This window comes from Centruroides vittatus, unplaced genomic scaffold (assembly GCF_030686945.1).
Source record: "Centruroides vittatus isolate TY-2023 unplaced genomic scaffold, ASM3068694v2 scaffold_752, whole genome shotgun sequence".
NCBI classification, from domain to species: domain Eukaryota; kingdom Metazoa; phylum Arthropoda; class Arachnida; order Scorpiones; family Buthidae; genus Centruroides; species Centruroides vittatus.
In genome coordinates, this window is record NW_027122716.1 from 756832 (window position 1) to 775402 (window position 18571).

At 25.8% G+C, this 18571-nt stretch overlaps 1 protein-coding gene across 1 annotated transcript in view; it reads right to left on the reverse strand.

Annotated features, from left to right (window-relative positions):
* Tnks (tankyrase) overlaps positions 1–18571 on the reverse strand; it is a 107368-nt gene that overhangs the window by 14358 nt on the left and 74439 nt on the right. Inside the window, exon 21 of the mRNA XM_067287967.1 lies at positions 8098–8353. Within this exon, the coding sequence (XP_067144068.1) occupies positions 8098–8353 (256 nt within the window). The remainder of the gene's footprint in view (positions 1–8097; positions 8354–18571) is intronic.

Sequence of the window (18571 nt, forward strand, 5' to 3'; positions counted from 1 at the left end):
ATATAACCCAAGAATTTGGTATATTGTTTGGAGTGTTTATCAAACATATTAGCTGTGATTTTTTTTTTTTTTTTTTTTCTGCAAATTGAATTCTCATTCCAGGATGGTTCATTCTGCACTAGAAGAAAAGATGATGATGATTCATGCTTCTTAACAATGTATATTGTATAATTTTCTTTGAATAAACGTTATACATAAAACATTTGAGCATTTTTTCAGTGTGGAACACATTATCGTATTTTACATTAATTTCTATGGGAAAAATTGTTTTGCTTAACAAGTGCTTCGCACTACAAGTAAGACTCTGAAACGAATTATGCTTGTTAAGCGAGGTTCTGCTGTAATTGCTTGTTATTATTATAAATTATTTGAAAATAAATAATCATGCTATCAGACAATTATCTTAACTAAGTAACTTTTGCTACTTCAATAATATTAATATTCTGAATAACTATGAAGTAGCAATAATTATAAATTAAAATATTTATTAAATTAAAGGAAAAGAATAATTTAATATATAAATTTATCCATTTTTACTATATGTATATATATATATATAGTAAAAATGTGTATATATATATATATACACATTTTTACATCACATCATAAAACATCACATCACATCACATCACATCATAAAAATATATATATGTATATATATATATATACACATACATACCATATTTAATCAAATGAAAATTATATCAAATGTATACACCATATTTATTTTTTCGGATTTTATTATCTCTGAAAATAAGAGTACCTCTTCGATTCAATGTAACATGTCATAATTAGCAACCACTAGTACCACGCATCTTAATTCTCTGCATCTAATTCTATTGTGCCATTTTAATGACTTTATTAGACCAATATTTGTAATAACAAATATTTAAGAGTTCAACTTATCTCAATCTTATTAGTCTATTAGGGTGTGTCCACACAGTTGCTATTTATTGAATGCCAAACAAACATTTGGCAAATATTGAGTGTTGTGAACAGTTTACTCATGATGAATGTTCAGTATTTGCCATTTTTCAATTCTTGCTGGTAAATTGTGCCAAACCAGAGACGATGAATATTTGCCTCCGTGCATTTGTATTTTCATCCACACATTTGTGTAATTTCTTATTTTCGATTATCAATATTGTTATTTTAGCTTTTTAAAATTAGATCTAGTTTTTTTTATTTTTGAATTTAGTTTAGTTTTTTTTTATTTGATTTATAGTTTAAATAATAATTATTATTATTTTTTAAATGTAAATTTTTCTGATCGTGTTCTTTGCAATAGAGTTTTATTAGGTTTTTTACCCTTTTAATTTCTTTTTTTTTTAATGTTCATATTTTTCTGCTTTGGTAAAGTGATGCTATCCATCATCGGCATCTTTTAGGCTTGCTTCATTAACAGATATGAATTACTCATAACTATAAAAGTGGCAGGACAAAATATTATTTGAGAACTGTCCTATTTTCTAAATTTCAGACAAACATTTATCATTCCCACAATGGACTGACACTCAACAAATAATTGTATCTGTGTAACTGTGTGCTTGCCAAGTGACAAACAGTTCAGTAAATGGTTTGGCAAAAAATGAATACCGAATGTGTATAGACACATCCTTACACTAACATCATAACTATTTAGATGACTACCCCAAAAAAGTTGTGCAGTACCCTTTCAAGTAGAATAATTTAGTTCACTAAAACCAAAAGTAAAACTACAGGACCACTAAAACAAAACTAAGACAATGTTACTTTCAAGAAATGTTTTAAATGGCAGTGAGGATGCAAGTGGGAAGATGTCAGTATTGTCTCCAGTGTTGATTCAGAAAGCTTAACACAGAAAGTGAAGAGGGTTTCCAACTTCAATACCATCAAAGACAATAATGTATAATTTACTTTACTTGAACTAAATACTGAACAGATTTATGTCAACAGAATCAGTTCTGTTGGCATAAGTTTGTCTCCAGTTGGCTATTAAAGAAAATCAGTGGGTGAGCGTGTAGAAATTAAGGTGCGTCTTAGATTCGAGTAAATACACTATGTATACTGAGTTAAAATTCTGAAAATAGATAACAGTAATTTTGCACAGCTTGTATAAAAACTATATGACAAACTTCTTAAAAATACTGTAAAAATAAACAATGATAAATATTGGGTTGAAAGTATTTATCAATCTGTAAGACATTTCTTACAGTCATCACATGATTATCAAGCAGATGATAATCATATATTTCTGAATTAATAACTCTACAAAAAATCACTTCTGCTTTTGCACTAAACAGCTGTTGCTGATAAATATAAGTTTGTGTATTTATTGCATTTTAATTTGTGTAACAAATTTTGTAAACTCTATATTTTTGTCATCTCTCTATTCTAAGTCTACAGTCTACAGTTTGCAAATAAAAGAAAAACTATCTTTAAAAGATGTTCTGAAATATAAAATTAACAGTTTTAAAACATTATAGATAAATGATTTCAAAAATGTAATTTTAGGAATGACTAAGAATGAGTCAAATAACTTTTAAAATGTCAGTCTAGAAAAAGAGATTTAATCAGTCTTTATAGATGTTTGTCAAACTATTTTTGTACAATGAAATATAATTATTAACATACATATAATGTAAAAAGTTATAACTATTATAATAACACATCATAAGTGTATATATTTCAAACTTTTTGGGATTGATAACAGATTAGAATTTTTTAATATTATCATTTTACATTTTCATATAAAATAAAACAAGATATATTTAATCCAATATATAAACGCTTTTGAAATTCAAAAAATTGAATATCTCCAGTGTGTAGTAACGATCAAAGATGTAATAAATTATGTATAAATTATATAAATATATAATTTATACATAATTATAATTATATATATATATAAATTATAATTATGTATAACGATTATTTTATAGTATTTACTTTTTATAAGCATATGGAATGCACAAATTCTTTTCATTTTTATTTGTATTCTTTTCATTGAAAGATAACAATTCTTTGTAATAAAAATTTTTTAAATTTTTGTTTTTCCCCGATAAAACTTATTAAAAACACTAAATATTTCAATATCATCTTGTATTGTAACATTAACCAAATCTTTATAATGATAATGAAATGTTGCAGATGTAAGAGTTACTAATATCTCTCAAAACACAAATGAAAATTTAGTGGAATAATATGACAGGCTTAAGAAAAATTTAATAAAGTTTTCAACATCAAAATTAATTTTTTTTTTGATGTTGAAAACTTAATTTAATGATAATTTAATTTGTAATTATTCTATCAGATTATAATTTATCAGGAATAGTAGCAATAAAGATAAAAGTTGTGAACAATTATAATGATGCCGTATTAGTATATTTTAGAACTTACAATTAAATCAAACTATGAGACTCTTTTTAGTAACACTTTCAGAGGATTTTCTTAAAAACTGATTTATAAATATTTTTTGTGATATGTTCTTCATCTTTTGCTTACAAAACTTTTTATGCTGATATATGATGACAAAAAATATCTTAAAATGACTCACTAAATATTGACTTCTAAAATTTGGGTTATCAAATTAAAATAAGATTAAAATTATGCTAATGTTGGATATTCATCACCTGTAATTTCTAGAACCATAACATTCTCACAAACCAATAAATTTTAGAAATCTTCGAATTTCACTTCACTTTCAAAACATTTATTTCATTTAAACATTAATGAGGCTATTTTAATTTATATTTATTACAATATTATTTTAATTATGGCTGTTAAAGAAATATAATCATTATAAAACAAAAATAATTTAACAATTTGTATATTGGACCTAATTTATCAAGCTTCTCTACAAGTGCCTCTAGGTCTTTTCCAAAAAAAAAAAATGTTTGACTTTTAATGTTTACAATTTTAATTTTCTGTTATAACAAAAATTGTGGCATATTTGTCAACAGTAAACAATCTTTTTGTGTATAAATGTATTTTTAAATTTGACTGCAAATATCTTTTAAAAACTTCTAAAAATTTTGATACTATAATCTAATATACTTATGTTTCCATAATGTAAATAAATATCTCAGTAAAAAAGTCCATTTCTCAAAAAAATTTTGTTTTCTCACAAAATATTTTTGCTTATGTAGTAAAAGAATATGTTAATTATGAGGATATATTGCTATAGTTAAAAGTTATATTAAACTTATCATAAAATATAATCTTTAAATAACATTGAACAAGTAATTTTCATTAATGTAATACATTGTTGAAAACTTTTGATGACATTTTTATGAAAAAAAATTTCTTATATCTAATTCATTAGAAATAGTAAAATAAAAATAAAGTTATTTAATGTTATCAATCAATTTTATTAGTTTATAAAACAAATTATAAAAAATAAAATTTTCAATAAGCAATATGATCTATGATGATTTGAAAATTCCTAGTATCATTTATTATCACTAAATTTAACTTTTAATGGAAAATACAGATTATTGATTAATAGTTATTACATATAATGACAATCATATTGTACAACAATTCAAATATAAAAATAAAATTGATAGAGACTTATAGTGGTCAAATAAAAAACATAAGTGACAAAATCAAGCTAAGTTTTTTAATAAAAGTTACTCCAATTGCTAAAACTTCAAAACTTGCTAGGGTAAACTTGCCTAATTCGTACCCCTTAAGGAAAAACCATCATATTATCAAAATTAATAAACAAAAATTGTTTTTCATTTTAAGTAACTTTTATTTGAGAAATATTTTATTACTACCATAATCAAATTTAGCATAAATCTTATAAACTTCTGAGAAATAAACATTTAAAAAAACACTAAAAAAGTACGATTTAGACCCATTCATCTTAAATCGTACTGATATATTCTTAAATCGTACTTTGAAATCCTATCATTGGTTTGCATCTTAAGAATCAAAATCTTAATCAATAATGTATTAATACGTGTGTAGATTCGGCTGATGGTCTTCGCCAATTCTTGGCAGTCATTGCAGTTGTAATCCGTTGCTTTTTATTGGTTCCTGCGCAAAGTTCATATAGCCATATCTCACATCGTGTGCATTTGATCATACTTTTGTGGTTATTTTTGAAATCAGTAACTTAGTAAAAAAATAACAGTTTACGAATCGGTAATAGCTTATTGTGACATTCATCTAAAATGGTTTTCCTAAATCGTACCAGTACGTTTTAAGAACTTGCCTGGAGTACGAAATAGGCGCAAGAGTCGAACAAGTTTTACATTTGCCTCCAAGAAATTTGACAACAAATACTCATATATCATCACATCAGGTGAAATCACAAAAATACGCATTAATACGTCACAGATAGTTAAAAAACTTATACACGATCCAATTTGAAGAACGTTCTTACGAAATGTGCAAAAATATTGCAGAAAAAGTTGAAAAAACTTACCTTTTCAATATTTTTGTCGGAAGCAGCGTAACAGCGTGTTGTCTGTCAGATGGTAATATGGCTGACTGTTATTTACTTTTTTTGTCACTAAAGGCACTAATAGCTATTATCAGAGTCGAGATATAAGCGAAGTACGAATTAAGCAAGTTTCCCCTAGTACAGGAATTTGACATCTTATAATATAGTCTATAACAGGGACAGCAAATCTTGTCACAATAGGAGCAATATACCACATATCAGAAACATGCAATAACTGCATCCTATATTAGAATGTTATTTTATATACAGGGTGTTTATAAATGAATGGTGCGGTTTAAAAAATAAATAATAAATCTATTTATTACCTTATATGGGCAAACCTTACAGCATAAGCAGCAGCAAATATCCAAGTTTTTAATGCATTAATCACAATCCTTCAATACATGCACCCATGGTCACACGACACACATCTACACGGTAATCAAATTCTTCCCATACGTGGTGTAGCATGTCCTCCGTGATAGTCTGTAGTGCATACTTTATCCAATCACACAGTTCCTCAAGGGACACAGGCATTGACGGTACATAAACTCGATCTTTAACAAACCCCCACAAAAAGAAATCACAGGGTGTTAAATCTGGCAAACAGGGTGGCCAGGGGAGCAAGTTGTTGTCTGCTGTTGCACCACATCCCATCCAGTGTTGGTGAAGAACACGATTAACACAACAAGCGATAAACAGGTAATGCATAAAAAACTTGGACAGTTGTCACTGCTTATGCTGTAAGGTTTTCCCCATATAAGGTAATAAATAGATTTATTATTAATTTTTAAAACTGCATCATTCATTTATAAACACCCTGTATAATCTATATACTCGTATATATATACATACACACAGACATGTGGGTGTAAAGGAGCAGCATCAAAGTTGAACCCTTACCCAAAGTAATAAGGGGTATGGGAGTCCAATATGTGGGAGTCACAATAAGGGTCTGAAGGAGCTGCAGTTTAGGTACCATGAATCTACAACATGTAGAGAAGATATATGACTGATAGAATATCATGCTATCTAAATTAAGAGTTTGTCATCCATTACACAAATATGCTATAATGAAGCAACATTTTCATTTAAATTTATAATTTTATTATTTCAAATTTTTTAATAAACAATTGAAATCAATATAAGTTTAAGACAAATGTAAACAAAGTTTTACCTAAAAACTTTGATAAAAACTTTGCATATACTTAACAATATGAGATTGTCTTATTGCTTTACTATAAAATTATAAGAAATAAATTTGATGTTTATTAAAAAATATCTTCGATGTTTTGGCATAATTTTTTTCATTTCATAAACTACATCGTGTATGTAGTTTTTAATTGTGGTTCCTTGTTTGTATAGTTATTCTCACATGAACACCTGGCAGAATTTTACAGCTAATTGAATTGTTATATGTTTTTAATTTCGAGATTAATCATTTCATGCAAAATATAACAAATATATACATATTTTAAAAATATACAATAAAACCTGTCCAAAATTGTACCCAAATAAAAAGGAAACCTGCCTAGATGAAAAAAATATTCAGTACAATGCAATTCTGGTTTATACAGGTTTTACTGTATATGTTTTAAATAATTTGAGAAATGGCTATAAAACCACATTTGTTTCTAAAATCATGTAAACCAGTTGCAACTGAGTTATTATTTTAGTTAAAATTAACAACAGATAAGCTTTTCAAGAAAAGCATCTTGAAAACAGATAAACTTGGCATCATGTTAAAATTCAAAAAATAAATGTACTATTTACATGTAAACAACTCCACAAACCTGATTTTTGAATAAAGCCAGATGATCAGTCAAATTATTGAGCTATAATATATAATAGACAAATTATTTCATATATAGTTATTAACTTTAGCCCATATTATAGCCCAATAATTTGGCAAATCATCTGGCTTTAAATGTACTATTTATTTAAAGAAGTCAAAAAGTTTGTTTTATTTAAAGAAACTAAAAATATTTTTTGGCTTCTTTAAATAAGTAGTTCATTTATTTTTTGATTTTTATTTAAAAGTAAAAATAAAATTATAGCTTTGTTTATTATTTTGCTTTCGTTTACCATTAAAATGTCATTTTGTTCACTACTGTTATGTAATTACTACTATGAAAATTAACTGTGTCAAAAAAATATCACAAATGTTTTAAGGGTTTTAAATATAAATACATAAATAAATAAATAAATAAATATATATATATTAAAAAATTATCATCAGCAGTAAAAAGACTTTTTTCAAAATTTTTTCATGAAAACATCTTATATATACAGATATCCCTTAATGCAGTTTTGCTTAATGCAAGATTTGATTAATGCACAAAATTACTTGCGGCAATCCCTTTATACACATGGCAGAAATTTTAATTTATGTGATTTTACCAGCTATCTTTACTTAACATAGATACTGTATTTGATTAATACAATTTTGATATACACGGTAGCATCGAGATTAATTAACCGCATTGATAAAGGGATACCTGTATTTTATAGTTATATTTACTTTGCTATCTATAGATTATATAGATTATATTCAAACTTACTTATTTAAAACAGTTTATTTTTGAAATAAGTAGCTTTTTAAAAATAATTATTTTATTTTAAAGTGATATATAATTTTCTTAGGAATTAATTTTAATCAAACTAACCTGTTCTTTTTCAAACAAATCTCTAAGATGTTCGAGATTAAGACTAGAAAGGAAAGCAGTGACCGTCATATTGTGTAATGTCGTAGATTCAGATATTTCGGTCCTGTCAAAGTCAATACAACCATCTCCATGTTGTGATGCCGTAACATTGGCAATGATAGTGGACGATCTTTGATTATTCATAAGATTTATGGTCGGTGAAAAATCACTTTCGATTCTCATACTTGTATGAGATGGCGGTGTTGACGAAGGAAAACTACAAAGAGATTTTTAAATGTGAATAATATAAACAAATGAATTTTAAAAAAGTCATAAATATTAAACAGTTCTAAATTAATAATGTTGTATCATTATGATTAGACCAAACATAAATATTAATAATTTTCAAAAAATATATTATAATTTGATAATTATATAACTAACAAGAGTCCAATAAGAATTATGATAAATACAGAACTATTTTTCAAATGTTGTATACATAATATAAATAAAAATTATATTTAAAATTTTTTAAATATTTTCATTATAATTATTTTAAATTCAAAAAATTTGTAGCAGAATACAAAATAAAATAAAATACAATACAGAAATTATTGGACAAGTGTACTATATTAAAAAACTAATGGCTCTCAAAAGACAATACCTGTTTTAATAGTGAATTTAAATAAATAAAGTACAATTATGATCTAGTGATAAATTATTATAGATGCTTTCATAATAATAAAAATAAAATAAAACACGAAAGACTTAAGTTGTTCCATTACATCATAAGAATAACTACCATAACACATTATGTTGTATTAAAGTTGAAATATTGCAGACTAGAATTAAACAGCATATCATCTCTATTCAACATTACAATCCATAAGAAACATTTGTGCATACATGGGTGGTCGGCAGTGGGGGGAATATAGGGCACTTGCCCTCACTGCAATTGCATAAAACATTCCACAAATTAAATTGTAAAAGTAATTGAGATCTGTAATATCAACTCCATCCAATAAACAAAAGCGATAATACAAATACATCTCACTAACCTTGTACAGCTTTGCAGGTAAAAATTCGAGGATAGAAAACATTGGAAACGGGAAATTTGAAAATTAGAATAAAACCAGAAAATATTTATAGAACACCTGAAGAAGATCCTAAAAATTGGGTTGAAAACATTAGTGATACATATTAGATATGTAATATTACACACTTGGCAATGAAACAGTTTGATGCAACACTGTATTCTATAATCTATTTGTAAAAAAAACCCCCCAAAAATTAAATAAAAATTTTCAACTTTACTAGAATGCATTATTCCTGGCTAAAATTTCTAAATCTAAATTTCATTTTTATTTATGAAACAATGGAAATGTATTACATGATAAATTACATTCAAATAACTTTTGGGCAACGTCTCTTTTAATATTTAAGAATAATTATTATTTAAAAAAATAAATAATCAAATATTACTACAGTAGTACCAATTCCATCCTCTTTTTATCTTCCAATTTTTTTTTTTTCCTTCTTATTCAAATTATTGTCATTGTAACATTTTTAAGCACAATTCGGATTTTATTATGCTTGAATTTATTTTAAATTAATAAATGTAATTTAGAAATTCTTATAAGACAAATTTCTGAGTGAATTAATTTTAAAATAATTGTTCATAAATTCTTAAAAGGAACAAAATTAATGTTATTGCATTTTATTGATGTTGCTGTGATAATGCATTAAGTTATTTCATTATACCCAAACTATGACCTCCAGTCAAATCCAGATCATGGCACACATTAATTTTGTTCACAAATACATTTTACAAATCACTTATAAATGATAGAAATAAGTCTACTTTTGTATATATGGAATACACAAAATTTTTCTGGCCCAACTACACAACTTAAATGTAATTTGGACTACCAAAAGAAAAGTTTGGACAACACTGAGTTATTTTGTTTCTTTTAAGAATTTACAAGATTTCCTACATAGATTATTGGACTGAAATTTGAAAAAATTGTAGACTTATAAATTCCCGCTGTCATCTGTCTGTTGTCTGTATGTCCTTCCTTAATCTCGAGAACGAAGTTAGATAGATGACCAGCACGACTGTTGCTAACAGGAAAAGTATGATGTATAGGGGCAAGACACTACCAATTTGAGGTGAAGAACATATATTTTAAATTAAATAAATTAAAAATACAATTAAAAACTGCAGCCTGGTAATTGTGATGATGTCACAAAAAATAATTGCTTATTTTATTAAATAGCTTCTGAAGAAATATTAATGTATATCATTTTTTCTGTTGATATCTATGGAAGTTGGACTTTCATACTTATTAGATTACAAAACTGATGAAATGTATTTTCTAACAAATATCATGCTTCATCCAATAATATACAAATCACATGCATTCTAAATCTCTTTTGTATTTAATAAATTTTACTTACACAATAACTTTCTTTCTATAACAAAATTATTTTAATATGTGAAATCTAGATTTTAAATGATGACTGTGAAATAGGAATTAATTATATTCAATAATAGAATATATAAACAACCAATAATAAAATGAAAATTGTATTTTGCTAAATTATTTTTAATTATATCTAAATTGAATCTCATCAGAATGATAATCATTTTTTTAAATTCCAATTTAAACTTGTTTAATTGAAAACATTATTATAATACAGTATTATGTTATTCAGAGTCAAACTTTTAATTTTTGAAAGTAGAAATTATGAGTAGAATATATCAACTTCCCAAAACCCGACGTATTGATAGTAAGCCAAGTGATCACTGTGATTAATTGGTTGGTTCTTTTCTTCCAGAATGTTCTAAACTATTTAATAAATTATTAAATTATTATAATTATTAATTTAGATAAGAGATGGTGCCTAACATCTACCTCTAGTACCAAATTACTTAGTTTCTAATTATTAATTATAGCATATTAATATCCTGATTAATTACGGCAATCGTTTGGCTTAGGTATGAATAGAATAATGAAAATTTCTTAAAATGAAATTAAATAGATAAAAATGATTCCAGATCAAATAATTATTGCTGATAAAATTTTTGTTTTTGTGTTGTTAATTGTTATTATACAAAGATTCCCGAATGCATTCTACTGTATATGAATGAGACATTTTTAACGAAATAAACTGCTAGACATTTCTCAGCGATAGGTGTTTGATGTTTCATTAAGTGAAATAAACTGCTTGTTTTAATTGCTTAATTTAAAATTATTTTTAAATATATTTCTATAAACTTTAATGAAGGTTAAAAATAACATACCAACACAATAAGAGAAAATTTCTGAATTATAATAATAAAAGAAAATGGATCATAACTTCCTAAGTTTAATTTAAACATTTTTGAAATATATTATAGTAGAACTATGCATAGCTAAAAAAATTAAACTTACTTTACATAATGTCAATAGTAGTATAAATTTCTCAGTAACAATTTCAATAAGACAAAATGAATTATTTCTAACTGACAGCAATTGAATAATGGAAATATTAGTGTTAACAGTCTTCTATTTGCAGATAATCTTTGATTAATCATAAAATTCTCTTAATTTATTAAGATTAATAAATTATTTTCTTAATAAATTAATAAAATTTTGTAACAAATAATCTCAATATTTATGACATGAATGACAGAATATAAATATAGAGATTAACGAAAGTACAATTAAAATAATGAAAGTTACAGGGAAAAAAGAAATAACAATTTATTTTTCCATGTAATGAAAGAGACAAATTATATAATTTATAATTAAACAAACTGCTTTTTGTGGACAACAGAAACTTCTATTATGTTTATTAAAACAAAATTTAAAAGTAATTTTATAATAAAAATATGAAAAAGTGTAAAAAAAAAAAATTTAGAAATGATTACTTTCTGGTTTTAAAATGTTTTAAATTTAACAATAGGTATTGTTATAAATTTTTATCATTAAACTTTTATTTGTTGTTCTTATTTTGTTTTTCAATTCTAGTCTTTCATAATTGAGACTAATTTCAATGTAATGACATTTACTAGCTATTATCACAGCAGAAATATGTTTGATTAAACTGTTATTTATAATAATAGCCTTTTATTTAAAATTGCTGCTCTATTAATCTTTTAACTAGACATTAAAATTATTAATGATTAATGTATTATTCTTTAATAATTCTTTTAATTGCAAATTACATTTATATATATATATGTGCAGTGCAATTTTTCCAAAAAAGATTACTGCCAGTACACATATATGATAACTGAATATGTACGATTGTTTTTACCAACATTCTGCAGGCCTGCTATTAATACTTTTTACACTGGTTGCTGGTTTAGAGCATGTTTCTGTATATATATAGATATTTGTAATTATTGAATGCATGCTAATGTATTCTTAGTATTATATATTTTTTCATTCTTTATGTTTTGTACCAATCATCATTCTAATTTCTTGAAATATACTCTTTTTGGGTTGATTCTTATTTCTAAAGTTGCCTTATTTGTATGAGAAAATTTTTTAATCATTCCTATTAATATATCTTTTTTTTTTTGTTTTCTTTATTATAAGTAATTTGGGCATTCTTCATTTCATTTTTACAAACTGATCTGCAATAATCTTCTAAAACCATGATTTGCCTACTTTTCTTAAGTTATTCACCAAACATATTTAGCTTAATAAGTATTAGAAACTAGACTACATTTATATTGTATATTGTATTTTAATCCTTAGTTATGGTTTCGTTTTCATATTATTACTCTACAATTTATTTTTTTTTAAGTTTACGACAAAAAATGGAGAAAAACAAAAAAATGAAAACAATTTTCTTTGAAAGATAATAAAATATTAGACTTTGTTTACCTCAAAATAATAGCTTCGAGCAGAAATAACAATTAAAGAGGCAGGATTTTAACTAATCGGTACTACTATATCATTATTTTAGTTGTTCACTCATGGTATTTTTTGATAATATTTTTATTATGGATTAATTTTTATTCTAATTTAGTATAACTTACATTCTGAAAATGTGAAATTTGGTTCCATATAAATACTAATCGACAAATTGTATTTTTAAAAACTTTCTTACTTCAAAATGTAAGCAATTTTTTCTTATCAATAAATTTCTTTTATCCTTGAATTTTTGGCTGTATTTCAATATAACAAAAATATTTCGATGGTCCCCTCAATTGTTATACTGACATTTCACTGCATTACTTTATTGATGTTATCATGTATAATATTCTTTTATAAAAATTCTTAATCTTTTGTGTATATCTTTGGGTTTACAATTTCAAATGTTAGCCATTAAGAAATGATTGAAAACAAATTCAATGCATCAAATTTCACAATAATAGAACAAAAGATGTTAATTTAATTTTTAAATTAGAAGTTAATTTGAAAATTTGTGGAATTTTAAACACAATGTTTATAATCTTCATTTTTCTACTTAAAATAACTGTTAATAAGAAACTTACAAGAACGGAAAAAACAATTGATAATTTATACTGATAAACTGATTTCTCGAACTGTCATCCATGATGAAATTATTATGATAATACAATAATTTAAAATCTCCAATATTATCAATAGCATTTTGACTTTTTAGATTTTTTTTCTTAACTCTTTTTGCCTTGTGGGCACTAAGAGATCTTTTTAGCAAGCCCACTATGTGTTTGTCCAAGCCCACAATGGGACAAATGAGAAGTGAGGAATGTGCCCCGACATATCTGGATGGGCCGCCCCAAAAGATTCCTGGGGTTTTTCAACCTGTCCAGATTCAATCCCCGATCTCCAGAGCGGCAGGCTGTCACTTTAACTGCTTGCCATCCAGCTGTCAACTTTTAGATTAGAATTATCTATAGATGCATCAATCAAAAATAAATAATCTGTTTATTATTAATTTTTATTCTTTTCTCATAAATTAGCTATCAAAATTAAAGTCAACAGATTTTTTTTATGTTTCAAATGATGTAATAGTTTAAAAATTTTCCAACAGTTGCTTATTCATAAAAATTATAATCGGCTATAATAATTTTTACTGATTAATTTATCTGATTAATTAAAAAAAAGCATTTTAGACAATTTAAGTCTTAAAGAATACTGTTTGTTCAGTTTAAACAAAAAAAAAAGTCTGAAATTTAAAAAACCTGAACTATTTTTTTAAATTTCAAAATAATAATAAAAATAACTGAATTTATACTGCAGTATCTTTAAATAATAATTAAACAATGAAACAACAGATATTAAATATAATCTAAAAAGGTACATTCTTGAAGTCAGTGGTTGCTTTTATCAATTGACTACCTCTGTTTGTGGTTTTCTCAGTTGAAAGTGATGAATGATTTAGCATTTAGTTGGAAAATATCATGAAATATGAAAAGACAGTCACAGCAAGGATAATGTGACAAAGAATTGTCAACTAGATATATAGTATACACGTTAGAAAAAGGATCACCACCTAAGACTGAATTATCAGCTAAAATAAGAATTATTTATGTAACTAGAAAGAGGTTTAATATTAATTCATTTTCAATAATTTATCTCCTCAGTGAAACTCTACAACTGACAAATAAAATATAAAATATCATAGCCATACAGAGACGATCTCACTGGTAGGATATCCATTTAAAATAAGTATGGACAGTGAGATGACATGTACCTCATCCCATTATTTATATTCTTCCATTATTTAAATGATTATGCTTGTCTTCCTTTTAGAAAGGTGATGCTACCAATCTTGTATCCAATATTTATATTCTTCAAAAACCAATTTAATTAGTAATGATACATTGAAAATTTTCCTATAATCATGCATATTGAATTTTATTTATATTCTAGATCCTACACATAGCTTAATAGTTTAAAATTAAAGTTTTATTTCCATAGAACAAAATTTCCTTTGTATTAATTAATTCTAACAATGGAAAATGTGTGTGTATAAAATTTCTAAATTAATAGAAAATTAAACATAAAATAGTTTATATTATTATATTCTGTCAATTAAAAAACATCTATGTAACATTTATCTACATTAAATATTAACATTCATAATTATAAACAGTTATGAATATTTAATTAAGTACAGTAACCTGTTTATGCGTCTTTTTATGGAAGCGAATCTGAATAGATGGAAATGCATTGTATAATTAGTAACAGTAAAAAAATAAGCTGTATATGAAAATAAGTTTTAATTCTAGAATTTTATTTAATATACTAATATTACACTTTAAAGCTCTTCCTTTTCTCTAATATAATTACAGTAATTTATAAACTTCAATAATAATAAATATCCCAAGCAAATTTTTCCAGATTAAACTTCGGATACTTAAACAATGCAATTAATTAAAGAGCGATGCCTATTTTATCTTCATTTCAGTAAAATTAGTAAAGTCAATTTAAATTTGTTTCAAATACTAACTACTTTAAAGTAATTATATATAAGTGTACCTCTTTAAGATTAGTTAGCTTCAAAATGTATAACATTACAATTATCATAATTAACCTATTGAAGATAGCAGATGTGGAAATCATATGGCTAGTATTGACTACAGTCACCAGTTCCAACAACACTAATTAAAACAATTCAACCATGGAACCAGTGTTGAGTAATGATTTGACTATAGGGGTTGGATATGAACACTGTCCGAGTGATGTAATTGCTATGTGATTAATGTAGCATGACCATGAATCTGCAGACGATGTGGTGCCAAATACTGACCATTCATGACCCTGATATCTTTCTCTAGCTACAGTTAATTACTCAAGACTTGTCTATTGTCAATTACTTACATTCAATGAATATAATTTAACTAGTATAGAAAAGCTGCTTCATATTCCTAATTGGACTTATTATAACTCTGATATTACAAAAGTTGAAATTATTCAATTGTCAAAGAATGTTAAATAAACAATTAATATAGGTAATGAAGATAATTAAAATAACTGAAAATAATTTAAATTTAATTTTTAACAAAATAAAAGGAAATTTTAAAACAAAAAAAATTGAATAAATTAAATAAAATTTTAAAACAACATCTATATTAATAATTACTATATTGCAATTTAATTTAGAGAAAATTAATTTATTTGATTATGAATACTTCACAGATTATAATATATATTAATTAAAATATCTCTAAAAAATTCATATATACGGCAACGAAATTCTTAACAATTTAAAAATATAAGAACGTAAAACATTTTATCTATCAAAATGCAATTATTTCAAAAGTATAACAGTGAAAGACTTAACATTTTCAGAATAGCTTTGAAAGTTGAATATACACTCTTAAAACACACTGGAAGAGAATTGGATAGAAATGTTCAAGAACTACCATATATAATTGTAAAAAATATTTTAAAAATTCAAATAATGTAATTTTAAATATCTACTTATATTTTCATATTAATTCTTTGTGTGTATATTTTTATTAATAGATTTTACATTTTGAATTTTGATATTGAAAAACTTAATCGGCATATTAAAGTTTTTTTTTTTTATAAAACAGTTTTAATTTAAATTAAAATGTTTGGAATATTTTATTTGAAAAATAATCTTAAGTATTATGTAATCAAAACAAAAAGAAAATTTCATTTACAAGATAAATATGAAAGTTTTTAAACTGACTTCAAAATTTAAAAAAATTTATTCCTTAAAACAATACTACTACTACTACTAACTTGTCCGAGTAAAATATATAAAAATATAAATATAAATTTCATTTTAAAAAAAACCTGTTAATAAATAGAAGGTCAGAAAATGAGCTCTGTATTTTTACTTGTGAATTTAAACAAATAATTATTAACACATACAAGTGTTAGATATGATTACATTTAATATATTTTTAACAATTGCTGAGTCTGATTTATCACAGTAATTGAATAAAGCAGCGATGGACAAAATATGATCAAATTTAGTCTACAAACATATTTGACAGATCACTTATAAATGATAGAAATAAGCCAGATTTTTATATACAGTATATGGAATATACAAAAGATCTGTGGCCTGCCTACTTACAACTTATGTACAATTTGGCCCATCAATCAAAAAGTTTGGGAGCACCGGACTAAAGAGTGAGCTTGCTAAAACAAACAAACAGCTATAAAACAACAATAAAAAGCATGCACATTCATTACATTCTCTTTTTTAATACTTTTAAATATTTTGAAGCATACAGCTTAAACATTCTATTCAATGTGGAAAATAAATAAATTTATAATAAACAAAAAAATCAGAATGTAAGAATATGAAGAATTTCCAGCATCAAACATACAGTTTCATTAAAATTTTATAAATATATGGCTCATGATTATTGTATAATATCAATATTCCATTTGACAGCAATTCAGATCATTTATGGTAAAAAAAACTTCCTTGACACTCCACTTCCTTGACATAAATATCAGAGTGGAGGAGAAAAGCATCCTCACATCCGTCTACCACAAACCGGAGTTTACATCCACATACATACCACATACATATCCACATACATATGGAGTCATGTGACTCTTTCTCATATAAGTTAGCAGCATACAACATTTTAATCAGGAGAGCATTTTCCCATTCATCTTCTACACAAGCACTTGCCGCTGAGCTAATTCATATACACCATGTTGCATCCACCCACGGTTTCCCAAGGCTCACTCATAAATTGATTGAACGCTATCACCGCAAGCACTCACAATACACTGTCACGGCTGACATGCAGAGTGACAACTGTCCTGATGTTGTTCAATGAGTCCCTATCACGTTCAATCTGTATGTTAAAATGCTTTACACTGAGATCACCAAGAAGTGCCAAATTCAGATCATGTATAGGAGATGTCCCACCATGTTTGACATTCTCCATACGCAATGGGAAAGACCCCCAACCAGAACAGACTACCAGGTGTGTATAGTATCCCCATTAGAGACAACAGATTTGATAAGGACCTCATTTACACTGGATCAACCAAATGCTCCTTGGAAGTCAGATTGCAGGAGCACATAGCGGACATTCAACATAAGAAAAATTCCACCGCCCTCGCCACTTACGCTTCCAATCCCGACATCATGGCGGCCTTTAACCTTGTGAAGCTAGTCTGCTCTATGTCACATGGAACTTTAAAATGGCTAGAGGCCATTCACATTTATAAATCGACCCTTAACGACACGTGCATCAATTTTTAAGATGAGTTAGTTCTGTCTGTAGCCTGGCAGGCATTTATGGACTCCAAACTTTAATTGTTAAGATCTGGTAGCCCTACAAACACGCATGCACAACTCATGTTACAGATTTGAATGTTTTTTCTCATATTTCATTAACAAATTGTCACAATGCTGGACTGTAATTTTTAATCATATTTTTAATTTATCCGTCCCATCAGAAACTCTATTTTACACCTGAAGAAGAACTCACAGCAGTTCTAAAACATTTGTGGTGAACTTTTTCTTTTGTTTTTTTTGTCACACCGGATATAGGTTCTAGGAGTACAAT